The sequence below is a fragment of the Armigeres subalbatus genome, chromosome 2 (assembly GCF_024139115.2).
Source record: "Armigeres subalbatus isolate Guangzhou_Male chromosome 2, GZ_Asu_2, whole genome shotgun sequence".
NCBI classification, from domain to species: Eukaryota; Metazoa; Arthropoda; class Insecta; order Diptera; family Culicidae; genus Armigeres; species Armigeres subalbatus.
In genome coordinates, this window is record NC_085140.1 from 297,864,019 (window position 1) to 297,883,965 (window position 19,947).

Genomic DNA, 19,947 nt, shown 5'->3' on the forward strand with positions numbered 1-19,947 from the left:
AAACGCTTCCAGCACTTGCTGCAGCGCAAAATGTTGAAGCTTGTATATGACTTTGCATTTGATAACAATTTGGATTATGTTTGTCTGTCCACTAACAGTGTTTAAATAAGCATTATCACTAAAATAAAAGTGCAATACAAACAGGCGAAACACGATACATAAACTATATTACTTCTACTCGTAAAACAAATTGTTTATTCGATAAAACTTTTCATAAAATCTATTTCAATACCTCTCATCCTCGTCTCAATCTGCAACAATAACAACGTTCATTTGGCTCACGCTTTGACAGTTCTCAATACTCGATTGGCTTACAATAGCCGCTTTCGCATATCTCTCATTACAGGATCCCTAAGTTAAACTACTGTGTTAGGAAACTCATTTCACTCAAAATTGGGTGTTTAGTCCAAAGTATGGATTTGAGCTTAAACAACCCACTTTTGAGTAGTTTTGGTTCATAATTCTCAGTGTTATATCGGAACGAGAAATTTATTCTTATTGCACAGTATTTCATTATATGATAATTTGAAGCAACTAGAATAATAGTTTCTTTCTCTGTTAAGTCGTTAAAAACAATAAAACGATACATAATTACTTTGCACGGCTAAAATAATAAAATAAAAGCTACTTGTAAATTAAATTACAGCACCATTCATACTTGTAAAAGAAACTGCAAGCCAACGCTAATAATTTGTACTTGTATTTTCTTTATGCAACAGTTACTTGTAAATTCCACTAATATTATTAGTGCGGTTTACTTGTAATATTAGTCTTGTAAATTCATACTTGTAGATTCATTATGCAACAGAAAAATACAAGTTACAAGCTACTCTACTAATATTATTAGTAAAATTTCGATTATGCTACAGGCCCCTGTTTGACAGTTTGTGTTCGAATGTATTGGTGAACCTAGGTTCGATCTCGATAAATCGGCAGAGCGAACCTCATTCGTTTTGGGTCGGATCTGGTGCGGATGGTCCAATAGACTTATGCAGGGGTTCATCGAATTCACTCACCCGACGGATTTTGACATTTGAGCGGGTCGTCTTCTCGAACAAAAGTTCATTTTGCGTTCATTATGCGACCCGCTCAAACGTCATAATTTCTTGGGGGAGTTCATTTTGCGTTAGTCTATGCACCGAGTTCATCATTGACGTTTGAGCGGTGCGCTGTTTACTAAGAATGAATACTTTTTCATTCATCGAGTTCATGCAAGTGTTCATTTTTAGTAAACAGCGCCCGTCTCAAACGTCATTGTGTTCATTCGGTGCATTGGACCATAAAGCTTGCTGACGTTTGATCATCTTTCTCTTGTACGCGCACAGAGCGGATAGGATTTGTTTTCATCGGGAAACGCTTCGGAAGCGTTTCGCGATGAAAACAAATCCTATCCCCTCCGTGCGCGTGCAAGAGAAAGATGATTAACGTCAGCAAGCCTTATTGCGATCCAACCTGAACGAATAACCGAACGTTTTGACAGCAGTTCCGGGGATTTGACAGCGGATCCGGGGCAGAGGGTTCGACCCAGCAATAACCGAAAACGACAACAGAGTAAGCATTTTTTGGGACACCCTAGGGTGCACAGACTCTCTCTGAAAACTGCCACAAGGCAAAATTCTTGCAGGTTCTACACAATGAAATTAAACAACGCATAATACTATGTCAATCCGCCAGCAGATTATTATTAAATTTGAACGCCTTAATTCTTTAGATTTGATTATTTTGCATTAATAACGTTTTGGCTCAGAGACAATATATTATAGTTTTTATATTAGTTCTAATTGAATTTAAACAGTTTGTTAGTTTGTTAAGAATTTTGAAAATTATTTAATAATAATTAATAAATAAATTTTACATGGACGACCATTCATCAATATACCTACCATGTTGTGATTTGAAAACTATTTTGAGCGTGTGTATTTTATGCTCTCTCGAGTTTTGCGCGGTGAGAGCGATGTCAAACAAAAATTAAAAACCCTCCTTGCACAAACGGTCGCAGAAATCGTTTTTGCAAAGTGAAAATACGGAAAAGACCAATAAAATTGCATTATTATTAAGGTTTCTTTTCTTGAAGAGCAAGTGAATTTCTGATAAGTCGTTGATTTTGGTTGGTGTAATGAGAAAAGGTTAAAACAATTGAAAAAATGAACGAAATTCTATCATGTGCCAAGAACACGCAACTGCATTCGTTCCCGTCGTTGGAAGTGCTCGGAATTGGCGCCCATGCCAACGATGGCAAGGACAGTAACGAAAGTGTTTGTCAGTTTTTCCCCCGTACAAAGCTCTTCCTGCGAACCAATCGGAACTGGGGTCTCGAACTAATGCGCATAAAGGATGTCGAAGGAAAACGTAAGAGCTTTATGCATATTTTCGATAAATCGCTAATGACCTTCTTTCCTAACAGCAACAATGTCCCACGTACAGAAACGTCCAATTGACAATCTGTACTGTGTGGCGTGCCCGAAAACTGGCTTAGAAGAAGTGGCGATCGGTATGACGTCCGGATCGATCCGACTGATGAATATCAAAAACACATCAGCCGGGTTAAAGCGGTTGGACACGGATCGTCTAACCAATGGGGTTATTTTCATGGATTTTAGTGCTTCCGATGATTTTTTGGCGGCCGTATACGAAAATGGAACCGTGAACTTATATGGGACCAAAACCAATAGCCGTGTTGGATCGATGACTTTTGACAAACAGTAAGTACATTCATACCTACCGGCGTTATGCAAAATTATAAAGGCGAACTACTAAGTCTTGTTCATTATTATTCGGTATCAATTTCAAACATCAATCCATTTCAAAATTTTGAGCACATAAAATATTGTAAAAAATCTAATTCAATATGTTTATCATTACAGCACAACCAAGGTTCGATTCCATCCTCTTAAAAGGTTCCTGCTATCGGTAGCCTCGTACAAAGGTTCCGTAATGCTCTACGATACCCAGTCCAAAAAAATTGTGTTCAATCAAACGGAGGCACACACGGAGCCCTGCCGGGATATCGCAATGACTGCTACTAATTCCGACCTTTTGTTCACCGTCGGTTACGATAATCTGATCAACATCTACGACACGCGCAAGAAGCAATCTTCCACCCAAATTCGTTCCAACTATCCGTTCGAATCGCTGGACGTTTCGGATTGTGGTGGTTATTTCGCAGTGGGTAACCTTAAGGGCCAAATTTACTGCTACGATATTCGGAACTTAGCGGAGCCGCTGAAAACCGCCAAAATTCATGACAGTAGAGTGAATAGCATTTCCTTCGTCCCAAAATCCGTAGAAAAGGGAGGACATCGTGTAAGTTTCGATCCGAGGCAAGTTCCTAGTACCGCGGAGGTGACGGTTGCTGGGAATATCACATCGACCACCACCGTGGTAGGAGAGCCGCCATCTTTAACGAAACCCGATCGCGACAGCTTCATGAATGATATTGATGCCTTCATGCAGAAACGAGAATCGATCGACTGCCTGGCAAGACTCAGCACGTCATCGCGGATGAGTACAGAGTCTCGCGGAAGCCTCAACATGGGTGGTAACAATTTGATGGGCTATTTGGATGATATCTCAGATAGTAACTTTGATCCGGATCAACTGGATGGTTGCCAAGCGGATGAAAGTTTCGTAAATGTTAATCGACTCATCAAGAGAACTGCTGGAGTCAAGAAACAACCGTCAGTTGATCGTACACACAAATCTGCCATTAATCTGGAAAACATACGAGAAGAATCGGATATGGACAACACTCGTGCCTTAACGGAAATTCAAGCTGATTCTAATTTAGAACCTCAACAAAGACCTGGTAGCGCTGGGAGTACAAAAAGAACTTCCATTCGGCGCTCTGTTGACACAGAAAATAAGGAGAATCACGCCACTTCATTGGACAATACGAATTCTAGTTATGAACCTGCGGTCAAAACACCTTCAGACACTAGCGCACATGGGGAGGAAATGTCGACATCCGTACAAGCCGCCTTCCGGGAGCTGAAGCTGGAGATTTCAAATTTGCGCCATGAGTTGCGAGAGGAGATGAAGGATCACTTCTTTCAGAACCAGGTGGATCGAAAGTATACGGCAATGGCAACGCGCAGTCAAATTTGGATGGGTTCGTTCAACCTGTGGAAGGAATCGCAGAAACAGCTGGAAAGGATCGATGAGGTTACACAGACCGGATTCGGATTGCTGCTGACGAACGACGAGTTCACGCAACAGTTTATGCGTCTTCAGAGAGAGAACGAAGAACTGAAAAGACGGATTTCCGAAATGGAGAAGGGTGGGGCTAAAAAATAGTTGTTCTGTAAATGAGAAGACATTTTAGAATACTGCATTTAAATTACGTTATTGTTGAAGTAAAAGAAGTGTGAATCATATGTGAGTGAAGAAGAATCATGCACACAAGCAGACAATTTGAAAAGTCCGAACGAAAACATTGCTTTATAAAATATACATTTTTTAAAAACATTTTGATGTCGTCTTATTTCCTTTCGGGATTTGAACCCAGCATATGATCTGCGTTATATCCGCACATAGAAACATTTTTAGCTACGACAGACTACAAGACCGGGGTTCTGCTTATGGTCTGTCCATATACCACGTGGACAGTTTTTCATTACTTATACACCCATATTCTTGTTTACGTACGAACGCGCTTTCGAACGAAAGTTGAAGCGCATTCTCGTTTACGCCAGCAAAATCAAATGGAGAAACGGTTCGAACGAATCGCATTCGTTCGAAAGTATCGTTCGTCCGTAAACAAGAATAAGGGTGATAGATACCCTCCTCCCCCAGCGTGGACAATTGCTTATACAAATTTTTAAAAAATTTGTATGAACCGTGGACATTCGTCATACCCCCCCTCCCCTTAAACTGTCCACGTGGTATATGGACAGCCCCTTAATCGCATCAAGCGCAAATAAAAAAATATCCATTTTCTTTACCAAAGTTATTGTGTAGCAGAAGCAGGCCCAATTGATCACGAATCGTATCGAATATTCCACTACCAGGGATTGAATCCAAAAGAGAATAAAAAAGTCTTTCACTTATCATCTCTGTGTACTTTACGATATGCAGCATACTATGAGACTTTTTTCGCAAGCTGTCATGATGAAGAACTAATTCAGGGGGCTATTATCTCATGATAAATTTCTTTTAAAAAGCTCCACACGCGGGGAGCACTGCTTCTGATGATGCATTTCAACCTGTTCTACACATCTGTGCGGTCCCCAACACAAAATGAGCGAGAACAAAGCGAGAATCGTCACTTATGTGTGGCGCTGCCTATCCGATTCTGTTTTTTCGAACTTGTATACTGCCGTCATACACATATTTGTCCCATGTTTGCTGGGATTTCCTATATACATGGGACAGTTATGCGTATAACGGTAGTATACAAGTTTGATAAATTTGTTATCATGGCTTGTTCTGATTCGAAACAGCTAGTTTTTGCTTTTCTTTTATCGTTGTTCGTTATCTTTCGAGAGCGACTTCTGCAAACCCTGCCCTCAACCCCATAACTGTGGATATCGAACTGAACAACAAATTTACTGCTTCTTCTTCATTGGCATTACATCCCTTACTGGGACATTGCCACCTAGCAGCTTAGTGTTCATTAAGCACTTCCATAGTTATGAACTGCGAGGTTTCTAAGCCAAGTTACCATTTTTGCATTCGTATATCATGAGGCCAACACGATGATACTTTTATGCCCAGGGAAGTCGAGACAATTTCTTACCCGAAAATTTCCTAGACCGGACCAGGAATCGAACCCAGCCACTCGCGGCATGGTCTTGCTTTGTAGTGGCGCATCTTACCGCACGGCTTAGGAAGGTACAGTATGTCACAATATCTGTAGTAAAATACGACTAAATAATTGTGTGATTTCCCCCCGAAAGCTATTCTCCAGAAAGACGTACAGTGAAATGCTTTACTCCTCAGAGTGTCACAATCTCAGGCCTGGTAGCGGGTCACTTTTTAGTGACTTGGTCACTTTTTTCTGGCAAGTCACTAAAAAGTCTCTTTTTTCGATCTCAAGTCACTAAAGTCACTTTTTCTCGCAAAAAGTCACTATTTTTAACTATTTTGAAACTATTGACTATTTTTGAATGAAGCTTTATGTATAAGTCGGATGATGCTTTGTTCATAGCGGAAATGAAATTTCGGAACTTGGAAAAATGATCGCTCTGAAACTTCGCCAGCCATTTTACTCGCTACTCTAATATTGGCATTTCACCAGTAGCTAATTGACCTTTCCCGTCAAAAATTTAATTTGCTCAATCGATTCTTAATTTTATTTAAAGTTAACTTTCCGAAAGAACCCATATTTTTTAAGCCTCTAAGTATTTTTAAAATTTAAAACAAGATAGGGGAAAAGATGGCTTTGGCAGGTTTTGTTCTATTATTGGCAGGGGGTTTTTGTCGACCGAATTTTATGAAATTTGGCCACAATATTCTTTGATGTGCAAAGAATGTTTAGGCAAAATTTGAGCATAATCAGTCATAAAAAAAACCCCTGACAATAATAGAACCAAACCTACCAAAGTCGTCATTCCCCCTATTTAAAAAGGTTTTTTTTTAAGATTTGGCTAACATTCGCACGATTTTGAACGAACAGCGGGTGAATTTGTCAGACCGGTTCACACGTGCACCATTTTTTCAACTGTTGTTTTGGATGTTTTAAATAGTTTGAGGCTTGCGAGAGAGTTGAAAGAGAGAGATAGTTGACCTCAGAGCATTAGTGATTAATCATGATTAATGAATAATGGGCTATTTTATCATTATTCATTAATCATAATCATACAAAAAATATGATTTAATCATTAATCACTAATCGTTAACCATAGAATTTTACATTTAATCATTAATCACTAATCATATTCATAATTGTTTTGAGTCTATTCATTAATCATCAATTTTAATCATTGCATACATCGCTTTTATTCATTAATCTTTAATCATAATCATTTAATTTTCATACCTTTCAATAACCCAATCTGGTAAAAATGTTACTTGATAATTGATCAATATGCAAATCATTCAATTTTGTTATTCATAATCATTAATCATTAATCATACCGATCTTTAATAATTAATCATACACATATTGTGTCAGCGTTTAATCACAATCGGTAATCGTTAATCATACTCCAAACGTTTTATTCATTAGTCATAATCGTTAATCATTGTCAAAAATCAATTTAATCGTTAATCATAATCATTAATCATAGTCAGAATAGATTAAATCATTAATCATAATCTTGAATTAGAGAATTGAACGACTTAATCATAACAAATTTAATCATTCATTGAAAGCTTTATTCATTAACGCTCTTTTTTTTCATTTATTTAGTTAACATCTAAACAGATAACACTGAATCAACAATTTGACGCCACAATACACGGTTCGAGGCCGCATCTCTCCATCCTCGGATACGCCCCACGCTCGCCAAGTCGTTCTGCACCTGGTCTGCCCATCTCGCTCGCTGCGCTCCACGCCGTCTCGTACCTGCCGGATCGAAAGCGAACACCATCTTTGCAGGGTTGCTGTCCGGCAATCTTGCAACATGGCCTGCCCATCGTACCCTTCCGGCTTTAGCTACCTTCTGGATACTGGGTTCGCCGTAGAGTTGGGCGAGCTCATGGTTCATTCTTCGCCGCCACACACCGTCTTCTTGCACACCGCCAAAGATGGTCCTAAGCACCCGTCTCTCGAATACTCCGAGTGCTTGCAAGTCCTCCTCGAGCATTGTCCATGTTTCATGTCCGTAGAGGACAACCGGTCTTATAAGCGTCTTGTACATGACACATTTGGTGCCGTGGCGAATCCTTTTCCACCGCAGTTTCCTCTGGAGCCCGGAGTAGGCCCGACTTCCACAGATGATGCGCCTTCGTATTTCACGACTAACGTTGTTGTCAGCCGTTAGCAAGGATCCGAGGTAGACGAATTCCTCGACCACCTCGAAGGTATCCCCGTCTATCGTAACACTGCTTCCCAGGCGGGCTCTGTCGCGCTCGGTTCCGCCCACAAGCATGTACTTTGTCTTTGACGCATTCACCACCAGTCCAACTTTTGTTGCTTCACGTTTCAGGCGGGTGTACAGTTCTGCCACCTTTGCAAATGTTCGGCCGACAATGTCCATCCCAAGTAACATTTTAAGTTCTATAACGCTCTTGAAGACCATAATTTACTCTTCAAGAGTGTTATAAAACCATCATAGAACCAAAATGTTACTAGGGATGTCATCCGCGAAGCAAATAAATTGACTGGATCTGTTGAAAATCGTACCCCGGATTTTACACCCGGCTCTGCGCATGACACCTTCTAGCGCAATGTTGAACAACAGGCACGAAAGTCCGTCACCTTGTCTTAGTCCCCGGCGCGATTCGAACGAACTGGAGTGTTCGCCCGAAATCTTCACACAGTTTTTCACACCATCCACCGTTGCTTTGATCAGTCTGGTAAGCTTCCCAGGGAAGCTGTTCTCGTCCATAATTTTCCATAGCTCTACGCGGTCTATACTGTCGTATGCCGCCTTGAAATCAACGAACAGATGGTGCGTTGGGACCTGGTATTCACGGCATGTTTGAAGGATTTGCCGTACAGTAAAGATCTGGTCCGTTGTCGAGCGGCCGTCAACGAAGCCGGCTTGATAACTTCCCACGAACTCGTTCACTAATGGTGACAGACGACGGAAGATGATCTGGGATATCACTTTGTAGGCGGCATTAAGGATGGTGATCGCTCGAAAGTTCTCACACTCCAGTTTGTCGCCTTTCTTGTAGATGGGGCATATAACCCCTTCCTTCCACTCCTCCGGTAGCTGTTCGGTTTCCCAGATTCTGACTATCAGTTTGTGCAGGCAAGTGGCCAGCTTTTCCGGGCCCATCTTGATGAGCTCAGCTCCGATATCATCCTTACCAGCTGCTTTATTGGTCTTTAGCTGTTGAATGGCATCCTTAACTTCCCTCAAGGTGGGGGCTGGTTGGCTTCCATCGTCCGCTGTTCTGACGTAGTCATCTCCTCCGCTGCCTTGACTTTCACTGCCTGTACTCTCAGCGCCATTCAGATGTTCCTCGTAGTGCTGCTGCCACCTTTCGATCACCACACGTTCGTCCGTCAAGATGCTCCCATCCTTATCCCGGCACATTTCGGCTCGCGGCACGAAGCCTTTGCGGGATGCGTTGAGCTTCTGATAAAACTTGCGTGTATCTTGAGAACGGCACAGCTGTTCCATCTCCTCGCACTCCGCTTCTTCCAGGCGGCGTTTCTTCTCCTGAAAAAGGCGGGTCTGCTGTCTCCGCTTCCGTCTATAACGTTCCACGTTCTGCCGGGTACCTTTTTTTTTTTTAACCCAGTACACGTGCATTGTAGTTGCCAAACTACCACACGGAAGTGTACTGGAGTGTCGGACTCGACCATACCGGTAATACCGACTAAACTTTCTTGGGCTCCACCATCGTTTCCCCCAGGAACTACCTCCCAGTACTACTTCTGGGGATCTAAACGTACTCGCTCGTTCTCGCTCACACAGGCACCCGTCCCGTGCGAGACTGACTTGGGTGCTCGCTCTATCGCACCCTCAAACACACCCTACATACTCTGTTGCACCTCTGTCATGCCGTGCGGGTCTAACTTGTGTGCCCACCCTTCTCATGCCATGTGGGTCTAACTTGTATGCCCACCCAAACCCTTGATTCATGCTCATACACTCCATGCTTGCACACACGCTAACGCTCCTATGGGTCTGACTTGTGTGCCCACCCTTCTCATGCCGTGCGGGACTAACTTTTGTGCCCACCCTTCTCATGCCGTGTGGGACTAACGTGTATGCCCACCTTTATCGTACCATGTGAGACTGCTCACCTCTTTCATTCAGTTCGCGCTGACACATACTACTCGAGTCATTCGACCTAACACTCCCTCTGGCATCCCTTGTGGGACTCTTCGCTTAGGTTCCCACTTCTGACATACCATGTGAGTCTGACTCACCTCGTTCATGCCATATGAGACTAGCTCAACACGACTCAACTCATTCCTTTCGTACCATGTGAGACTAACTTGGATGCTCACCCACACTCCTCTGCCACGCCGCGGGGTATCAGTAGTCGTAGGAACCAACATTCCTGCGCTACTCCCAGCGCGGCGTGTGCAGTCCATACATACACCTATTCATTCACCCTTCTGCCATGCTTCGAGGTGACGATCTTGGTTGCCACCCGCTGCGCCATTACTTCTGCATGGGCAGACCATTCACACACTTCTTCGCGTTCGGCACTTTCGCTCTAACTTACCAATCACAAGTTAGTCATGCTTGTCGATTGTTGCTCGGCGCGCCGAGCGCCTCAGCGCCTGCAAACTGCAGGCAATCTGAGTGGTTGCAGTCGAGACTGCGTTCCACTTCTCCACCGCTTGACACATCCTTTGGATAAGATTATCCGGAGTTGTGTCCCGGCCGCAAACGTCTAGCATTGCTCTTCTTTCGACGTCGAAACGAGGACATACGAACAGTATGTGGTCTGCAGTTTCGTAAACACCTGGGCAGTCAGGGCAGACGGAGACCTCCGCGTGCCCAAACCTGTGGTGGTACTGTCGGAAACAGCCATGGCCTGACAGGAATTGTGTCAGATGGAAGTGAACCTCCCCATGGGGTCTCCCCACCCAGCTTGATATGTTAAGAATCAGCCGGTGGGTCCACCTACCTTTCGAGGAGTTATCCCACTCGCGCTGCCATCTGGCAACCGAAGTCACCCTGGTACGCTCGCGGGCTCCTCTGGTGCCACGTAGGTCAAAACATTCCTCGTCCTCCCGGATGACCAGCCCGACTGGCATCATACTCGCTATCACGCAGGATGCGTCGCGCGATACCGTGCGGTAGGCCGATATCACCCTGAGACACATCAAGCGGTAGGTGCTCTCCAGTTTCTGCAGGTAACTGGTTACCCCCAGTGCTTTTGCCCAGGACGGGCCGCCATACCTAAGAATAGATGCGGCAACGCCTGCCAGTAGCCTACGTCTACTGGCGCACACCTTGGAGCTGTTGGACATCATCCTCGATAATGCCGCCACAGCAGTCGAAGCCTTCTTGCACGCATATTCGACATGGCTACCGAAGGTAAGCTTGTCGTCTATGTGCCGGGTACCTTGCTGCAGCGCGACCGCCCGCGCTGCGTCCTTCTCCTCCAGAATCTGTCTGCACTCTTCGTCGACTTCGACCCATATACCCGACGTTGTTCTCCGCTGCGTCGTTAATGGCTGCTTTGACTGTATTCCAGCAGTCCTCAAGAGGGGCCCCATCGAGCTCACCCTCTTCCGGCAACGCTGCCTCGAGATGCTGCGCGTATGCAGTGGCGACATCAGGTTGCTTCAGTCGCTCTAGGTCGTACCGCGGCGGTCGTCGGTATCGAACATTGTTGATGACGGATAGTTTTGGGCGCAGTTTAACCATCACCAGATAGTGGTCAGAGTCGATGTTTGCGCCACGATATGTCCTGACGTCGATAATGTCGGAGAAGTGCCGTCCATCAATCAGAACGTGGTCGATTTGTGATTCTGTCTGCAGTGGTGATCTCCAGGTGTACCGATACGGGAGGAAGTAGGTGCTGCGAATGGCCATATTCTTGGAGGCGGCGAAATCAATTAGTCGTAGGCCGTTTTCGTTCGTCAGCCGGTGAGCGCTGAACTTTCCAATAGTCGGTCTAAACTCCTCCTCTTGGCCAACCTGAGCGTTCAAATCTCCTATGATGATTTTGACGTCGTGGCTTGAGCAGCTGTCGTACTCACGTTCCAGCTGCGCGTAGAATGCGTCCTTATCATCATCAGTGCTTCCGGAGTGTGGGCTATGGACGTTGATTATGCTGAAGTTGAAGAACCGGCCTTTGATCCTCAACTTGCACATTCTTTCATTGATCGGCCACCACCCGATCACGCGCCTTTGCATATCGCCCATCACTATGAAAGATGATCTCAGCTCGTGTGTGTTGTCGCAGCTCTGGTAGATGGTATGATTACCTCTAAACATTCGCACCATTGATCCCTTCCAACAAACCTCCTGCAGCGCTACGATGCCGAATCCACGGTCCTTGAGCACATCGGCGAGTATGCGTGTGCTCCCGACGAAGTTGAGAGATTTGCAGTTCCACGAACCGAGTTTCCAATCGCTAGTCCCTTTTCGTCGCAGTGGTCTTCGCCGATGGTTCCGGTCCGTACTCTCTTGTTGATTGTTCGTTGCTTAAGATTTTTTAAAGGCTGGCTTGCAGGGCCTGACACCAAAACCCCTTAATTTCCGGAGGACCATTCCTCCTTATTTCCGGTGGACCATGGTGCACAGTTTCACTTAGAGTCCCTCGCTGGCACTCGGACGATGATCAGCCGCCCCTAATATGGAGAACAGACGCTGTTGTGAGCCAATCCTGACATGGAGAACAGACGCTCAATAAGATTTGCACCTCCGGAAGAGCAAACCCCCTTCCCTGTCAGCATACGACCATAGTTCCCACCGGGGTTGGTTACCCGATCTTCCCTAAGGTTGCTCGTATCCCGGCCAGCACCGCGGGGAGGTAGGGATAGGAGTTGCTGGGTAAGAGGCTAAGGACCGCGAGATGGGGTCTATTTTATTCCTTCAGGTACGCGAAGTACCAATGGTACGCTTTACCCAGCATTTGCCGTGCCTCATTAACGCTCTGGTGACCTTAAATAAGCCAAAGAATCGATTGAGACAATAGAGATATTGATATTATTTACAGGGGATAAAGTCTCCCCAATTTTGAAGATTGCATGCGCTGAGATCAGTACTGAGATTTTCATTTTCATTGAGAGAGGTCACGCGATATTTACATTTTATTCTCTCCCGCTTTCATAGAAAACAAAAACAATGAAAGGAATTCTGCTAAATTTTCACGGATTTTTATTTCATGAAAGCGCATCAAACTATTGTAAACAAGCTGTTTCTTCTTCAATAATGTTACTTCTTACTCGAAAATCAAAAACAATACAATCATTTTATCGACTAGTCATCGTTATTTGCACAGATCTATTGAAACTATTTAGAAATTAAGATTTCAAAACAAAGCAACATTCCCATCATGACTGCTTGTAATGTGACAGGTGACCGGGAGACGGCTACATTTTCATTTGGTCTCTTGAAAATGAAAATGCAACTGTTTTCGCTTTCACATGACAGTCACGAAAATTACCAGTACTGGCTGAGATACATCGAAAATGAGAAAAGTGGATCAAGCCTGCCCAGTCTCCCCTATCAATTGCACTATTGGCGGTTCAGAATAATCTTTTCAATTTTAGATATTCTTCCTTGTGCTTCAGGAAAACCAATACTTCATCAACTATCAAGGCTTGTTATTTAGTGCATACTTAAAACAAACATGCTTATCAGTTTTTTTTATAACAGAAAATTGTTTTATCACAAAGCGGTGATATTTTGGTAAAATAAAAATATTTATTTTCAAATCGAAATAATGATAGTTGCTTCTATTATTGTACTGCTCGAATTAAAAGGCGATACTTTAAATATGTAAGGGATCTGTTGCGCAAACGCATTTTAAATTAGAACTTCCAATCATCATAAATATAATTAGGTTCTGCAGCGTCTGTATCTAACCTCAAACTGATGACTGATTAGTAGTACTTCGCGTTGGACTCGAGGGCAGCCAACCAATCACGAACTCGAACCTTGTCGGAGTCAGTGGAAAGTACTACTGAACTGTCAAAAAAGTTCATTCGACGAGGACCGAATTCATTCGTGACGTCATGCTGCAGAACCTAATAGCCCTGTTTGTCTGTCCGGTGACTAGCCAACCAGACGCAGCACGCGGGGAAATTCTCAAAAAAAATATGTTTGACACTTCAATTCTTTTTTACTATCAGATGCAGATTAAAGAGGCTGCACTCATAACAAAGAGACGAAGTGTCAAAATTGGAACAGCGCATTTGCTGTCAAATCAGTTGTTCCAATCGAGCACAAGGTTGTTAAAGGTAGGAGTATTGCGTCTCTTTGTTTTTCCAGGCTCGTTAATGCAGATAACAAAACCAGTGACAACCTTAGACAGCCAGACACAGAATGTGATGAAAAAAATCACAGACAACAGACGTTGAAAATTTTGATTTTTTTTAATGCATGAATTAATGAACCGTTATTGAAAAAACACTTGCCACGGGCGCTACTGCGTCCACAAATAAACTAGTATTTAATAATTGTTTAAAATTTAAGCATCCCTAGAGCCACAGTAGCCCTATGTGTAATGTAATGTACAAAGCAGGAGCTTATTGTGCTCCGTGATAATTTCACCGAATTTGTGAGTAATACGCTGTAGTATGTTTTTGATTATATGTATTATTAAATAAATGTATATTACAGCTTTGTAGCTGACCAAAATGACAGTATTATTTGTCTGTCTGCTGGAAGAATCGGCGTCTAGTTGCACCTCCCGCAACACTACAAAGAAATTCGTTTCACTCATCCATCTAATTATCCCTTTGACGGCGGCTTGGGATCAAAACAAAAAGACTACATCTCAGACCAACTCTTCAACGCGCGATGCACGAAGAAAACCCTGAGAGTCTTTTAACACGATCTCCTGTCGGCTAACGAAGACCATTCATCAATAGGAATCGCAGACATTTGAGAAGACAATTGACAACGCGAGCAGGAGTCAGTACCACAATGATAAGTACGTCAAGGCTATTGCTCAAAGCACTCATAACAGTGGAGTTTGATCATCGCCAGTGAGCAGGAAACCGCGGATTGCCTGCAGGAGGGCAATGTAAATCGCAAATTCCGATTGTCTAATGGCACCACCAAACCCGTTCGGAGTACTTTGGATGCATGCTCAATTGTTTTGTTACAGTAAGCGATCTATTATGGTGCTGGAACCAGCAGAGTGTGATGTATTTTCTCACAATATCGAGACGCAGATAAGCGCAAAATAATGCAAATGCCTTCGATTGATAATTTGAGTTGCATAGGGTTGTTCAGGTAACTTTTAATTATTATCATAAACACTGATTACGAAATAAATAATTTAATTAGAACTAGTTATAATGCATAATAAGGAATGATCAATTATATACGTTCAAATTTCAAGCGTAATTGTAAAACGTCTTGTGTTAGACGTGTTACGGAGGGGAGTGTTGCGCAAACGCATTTTAAATTAGAACTTCCAATATTTAATAATTGTTTAAAATTTAAGCATCCCTAGAGCCACAGTAGCCCTATGTGTAATGTACGTATTGTAACTTGTGAGGAGGTGTAACAAAGCAGGAGCTTATTGTGCTCCGTGATAATTTCACCGAATTTGTGAGTAATACGCTGTAGTATGTTTTTGATTATATGTATTATTAAATAAATGTATATTACAGCTTTGTAGCTGACCAAAATGACAGTATTGTTTGTCTGTCTGCTGGAAGAATCGGCGTCTAGTTGCGCCTCCCGCAACAGGATCCTCAAATTAATTTTGCTGTAAGAACATGAAAAAATAAAAGCCGTTTTTCCCTCCTAACTTTGATCAATATTTTGAATTTTTCAAAATAAATTTGATGATAATTTATACATTTGAAATAGCATAAATGTAAAAGATTCAAAGCGTGATTTTTTTAGATTTTGTTATATTCGTTATAATTTGATAACTTTTGAATTTGAAGACAAGCCCGACGGTTTTCATGATTTTTGTTTCTTTTTCTATCAAAACGATCCGTACTGATGTTCGTTTCGAACTATAAATTCCAAAAACTCCCTAAACCAAATCAAAGCTGCATCTTTCTTAAGTAGGTGTTCAGCTAATCCAGTGAACGTAATTTTCACTCATTCTCACGAGATTTTTGCCTAGAAATCATTTTTCGGGGAAGAAAAACAGGTCTTATGAGTGATAATTAACCATGTTCCGTTCACTTAAAGTGGCGCAAACGTTTGACTCATAGATTTTAGTAGTCCTTCTTTTGACTGATATTTAGTAAAATTTCCTTTGAATAAAAAGAGAGGGCAAAAATTAGCGTGTACGATTTTCGTTTTTTTTCTGAGTCCGTTATGAGAGAGTGCTGAGTGAAAGATGGTTTCCGCCACAAATTACGAAAAAAGATTCTCCCTCGACCCAAAAACGCTTAATTTCGTCTCATCGAAATTGCAACTGAAACTGAAAGTCACTATTTGGTCCCTTTTTTCGTCAGCTTTGGTCACTAAAGTCACTATTTTGAGCGGCATTGATCGCTACCAGCTCTGCAATCTACATAATGTATACCTATTCCCAAGCAACCATATCCAGAAAAATAAAAACTCTTCAGCTTTATAATAAGAAGATTTTATTAACCCTTTTGTTACCGACAAAACACACATTTGCAATACTGACAGGGCAGTATACATTAGCCCTAAACTACGTGCAGCAGCTGGAAGTGGCACTCCCAACGGGAGAGCAACTAGGCGCAGCTTCTCTTGAAGATGGCTGGATAGATATTCGATCCGCCATTGGAATTCCACCTTAAGCACTACAACCGCTGCTCGGTGCCACCTGATCAAAGAACCAGTTAGTGGAAGAGAAGAATGCAGCATAGTCGAGATTGCTGCAACATCGCACGAGGACGAACGAGGCACGATACAAACGGAGCCGACAAAACTATTTTTAGGAGGAAAAAGCGCCAGCAGGAACATCGAGATCGTGAATAGACGGCACGTGAATAGACGGAGCACGCGTGCAGCACATAGTTACGTCTTCCGGCTCGGGATTTCCAGGAGGAGGAGTAGGAGTAAGCATATGGAAAGTATCGTGTGTCCCATCTACAAAAAGGGCGATAAGCTGGATTGAAGCAACTACCACGCAATCAATTGCAAGAGAGTTCGTGGGGCAGTACCAGGCGGGATTCATGGGCGAACGCTCTACCTGGTCTGTGGTGTTCGCCGTACGCTAGATATTGCAGAAATGCCGCGAATACAACGTGTCCGCACATTATCTATTCATCGACTTCAAAGCCGCATATGATATAATCGATCAGGACCAGCTATTACAGCTAATTCACGAACACGGATTTTTAGATAAACTGTTACGATTGATCAATGCGACGATGAATCGGTGATGTGCGTAGTTACAATTTCAGGGGCATTCTAGAGTCTCTTCGAAACGCGCAGAGGATTACGGCAAGGGTATGGTCTTTAATGCCTGCTATTCAACATCGCTTTGGAGGGAGGGCAGGGACTGAAACGAGTGGTACGATTTTCCCGACATCCGTCCAGTTATTTGATTTCGCCAACAACATTGAAAAGGGAACCTAAACGAATTGGACTAGTAGTCGAAGGCGAAGTACATGATAGGAAGAGGCCCTAGATAGTTTGTATCGGTGGTGATGAAGTCGAGGTGGTTGAAGAATTCGTGTACTTGGGCTCACTGGTGACCTCCTTCAACGATATCAACAGAGAAATTCGGAGACGCATCATGGCAGGAAATCATACGTACTTTGGACTCCGTAAAACGCTCCGATCGAATATAGTTCGCCACCGTACCAAACTGATTATGTATCTACAAAATGCTCATTAGCCCGGTAGTCCTCTATGGACACGAGACCTGTACAATGCTCGTAAGGGATCTATTCGCGGAATTTTCGAGAGGAAAGTGTTGCGTACTATCTATGGCGATGTGCAGATGAAAGACGTTACATGGAGGAGGCGAATGAATCACGAGTTGCATCAGCTGTTGGGAGAACCATCCATCCTTCATACCGCGAAATAGGAAGACTGCGGTGGGCCTGGCGCGTAGCCAGAATGTCGGACAAACTACGCGGTGTAAATGATTCTCGAAAACGATCCGACGGGCACCAAGAAGGCGAGGTGCACAGGAAGCAAAATGGATTGATCAGGTTTAAGAAGATTTGCTTACCCTCCGCAGACTATAGGTGACTGACGACGTGTAGCCATGAACCGAGTTGAATGCAGAAGACTTTTATTTACTGCAAAGGCTACTCCGGCCTTAATCTATCTACCCGACTAGGAGGTCATAACTAAAACTTAACATAATTTTAACATATTGTGATCTTTATAACTTATTTTGACACAATTTTGTTCTTAGTAGTCATTATCTTTCAAATGTTGTAACAGGATTTTAACATAATAAGATTTAAAAAATTGTTAATACCGAATTGCCCAACAGTAGGCAATTAAAATAGATGTAGCAAAATCTCCTGCCATAGATATCACAAACGCTGATGTAATTAGAAAAAGTTGTCTAATTTGTAATGTTCTTAGTTTCATGTTCTTGAAAAATATTCTTGTTCAGAAAAAAAACTAATATTTCTGAATGTTGATCACAATCTGGAGACCTATCACGACCTGTAACTGCACAGTAAACAGTATATTTTGTATCTGATTCTGTTATAAATTTTCTAACAAAATATGTTATTTTTATGATAAAATTGTAACAAAATTTGATATTTTTTTGTTTCGAGTAGTGTAAGTTTTGATAGAAATTTAGATATTTTAACAACATCCTGCACCATATTTCTAACAAATTTTGTTATAAAAATTTTGTATAACATAATAACATATGATGATATAATTTTGATATGAGCTTCTAGTCGGGATCTAAGTATTCTTCTATTTCTTTTTTCTATTTTTCTTTTTTCTATATATAAAAACCAAAGGGGGAGTTGTAGTGGGAGGGATTTTGTTCAACAAACGAACAATTCTGTGTAACTTTCAACTTCCAGGACCGATTTCAACCAAATTTTGTACACATATTCACTACGAGGAGGCGACCATATGAGAGGGGATTTGAGAAAGGGAGAGGGGTCTGGAGGGAGGGGGTTTTGTTCAGAAAACGGGCAATTCAAAGTAAATTATGAACCCCTGTACCGATTTTAACCAAATTTGATACACACATTCTATATTATAAGAAAAAATAACAAAGGGGGTGGGATGGTCATTGGGAAAAAGGGGAGGGTATAGGGGAAGGTGTTGTCTTTGGACAACGAGCAACTCAGTGTAACTCCCAACCCCCAGGACCGATTTCAATCAAATTTTGTAGAAATGCTCACTATGAGAAGCCGATTGTATGGGAGAATCATGTGGACAAAGGGGAGGGGGGGTCTGGAGGGAAGGGTATTGTTCAGAAAACGTGCAATTTAGTTTAACTTCTGAACCCCTGTACCGATTTCAACCAAATTTGTTACACACATTCTCTATCCCAAGGAGAAGATAACAAAGGGGGTGAAATGATCATTGAGAAAAGAGGGAGGGTAAGGGGGAAGGGGTTGTCTTTTGAAAACGAACAATTCAGTGTAACTCCTAACCCCCAGGACCAACTCCAACCAGATTAAATGATTAAATCATTCAACTCTATGATTAAAGATTATGATTAATGATTTATTCATTTTTGACAATGATGGCTGATAATGATTAATGATTAACGATTTGTGAATAATGACCAAAAAACCGTTGGAGTATGATTAACGATTACCGATCGTGATCAAATGTTGACACACTATGTGTATGATTAATGATTAACGATCGATATGATTAATGATTAATGATTATGATTATAATCAAATTGAATGATTTGCATAGTGATCAATAATCAAGTAACCTTTATTCCAAATTTTAAAAGGTATAAAAATTATATGATTATGATTAAAGATTAATGAATAAAAGCAAGGTATGCAATGATCCAATGTTCCAGCATAACTTCTGTACCCCTTGCCCGATTTCAACCAAATTTGGAACAAACATTCTTTTTCTTAAGAAGGCGAAGATGATAGGGATGATATTTAGAAAACGGGAAGGTTGTGGAGGGACTGGCATTGTTCAGCTCTCAATCAGTAACGTCTGATCTCCCCTTAGCCGATTTCAGTCAAATTTGGAACACACATTCTTCATATTAAGGAGACGACGATAGTGGGTTAAGGATGGAAAAGAGGAGGTTGTGGGGGAGTTGTATTGTTTATTTATCGATCAACTCAAC

At 42.2% G+C, this 19,947-nt stretch overlaps 1 protein-coding gene and 1 long non-coding RNA gene across 2 annotated transcripts; both read left to right on the forward strand.

The window, feature by feature from the left end:
- Positions 1-1,904: 1,904 nt before the first annotated feature.
- LOC134212456 (uncharacterized) lies at positions 1,905-4,464 on the forward strand. The gene is made up of 3 exons (XM_062690344.1): positions 1,905-2,349; positions 2,405-2,702; positions 2,865-4,464. The coding sequence occupies exons 1-3, from the start codon at positions 2,145-2,147 to the stop codon at positions 4,291-4,293; spliced, it is 1,932 nt and encodes a 643-aa protein (XP_062546328.1). The 5' UTR covers positions 1,905-2,144; the 3' UTR covers positions 4,294-4,464.
- Positions 4,465-14,243: 9,779 nt separating this feature from the next.
- On the forward strand, positions 14,244-15,502 carry LOC134216587 (uncharacterized). Its single transcript, XR_009980734.1, has 3 exons — positions 14,244-14,307; positions 14,370-15,308; positions 15,371-15,502. It is a non-coding gene; the product is annotated as an uncharacterized LOC134216587 (long non-coding RNA).
- Positions 15,503-19,947: the final 4,445 nt, after the last annotated feature.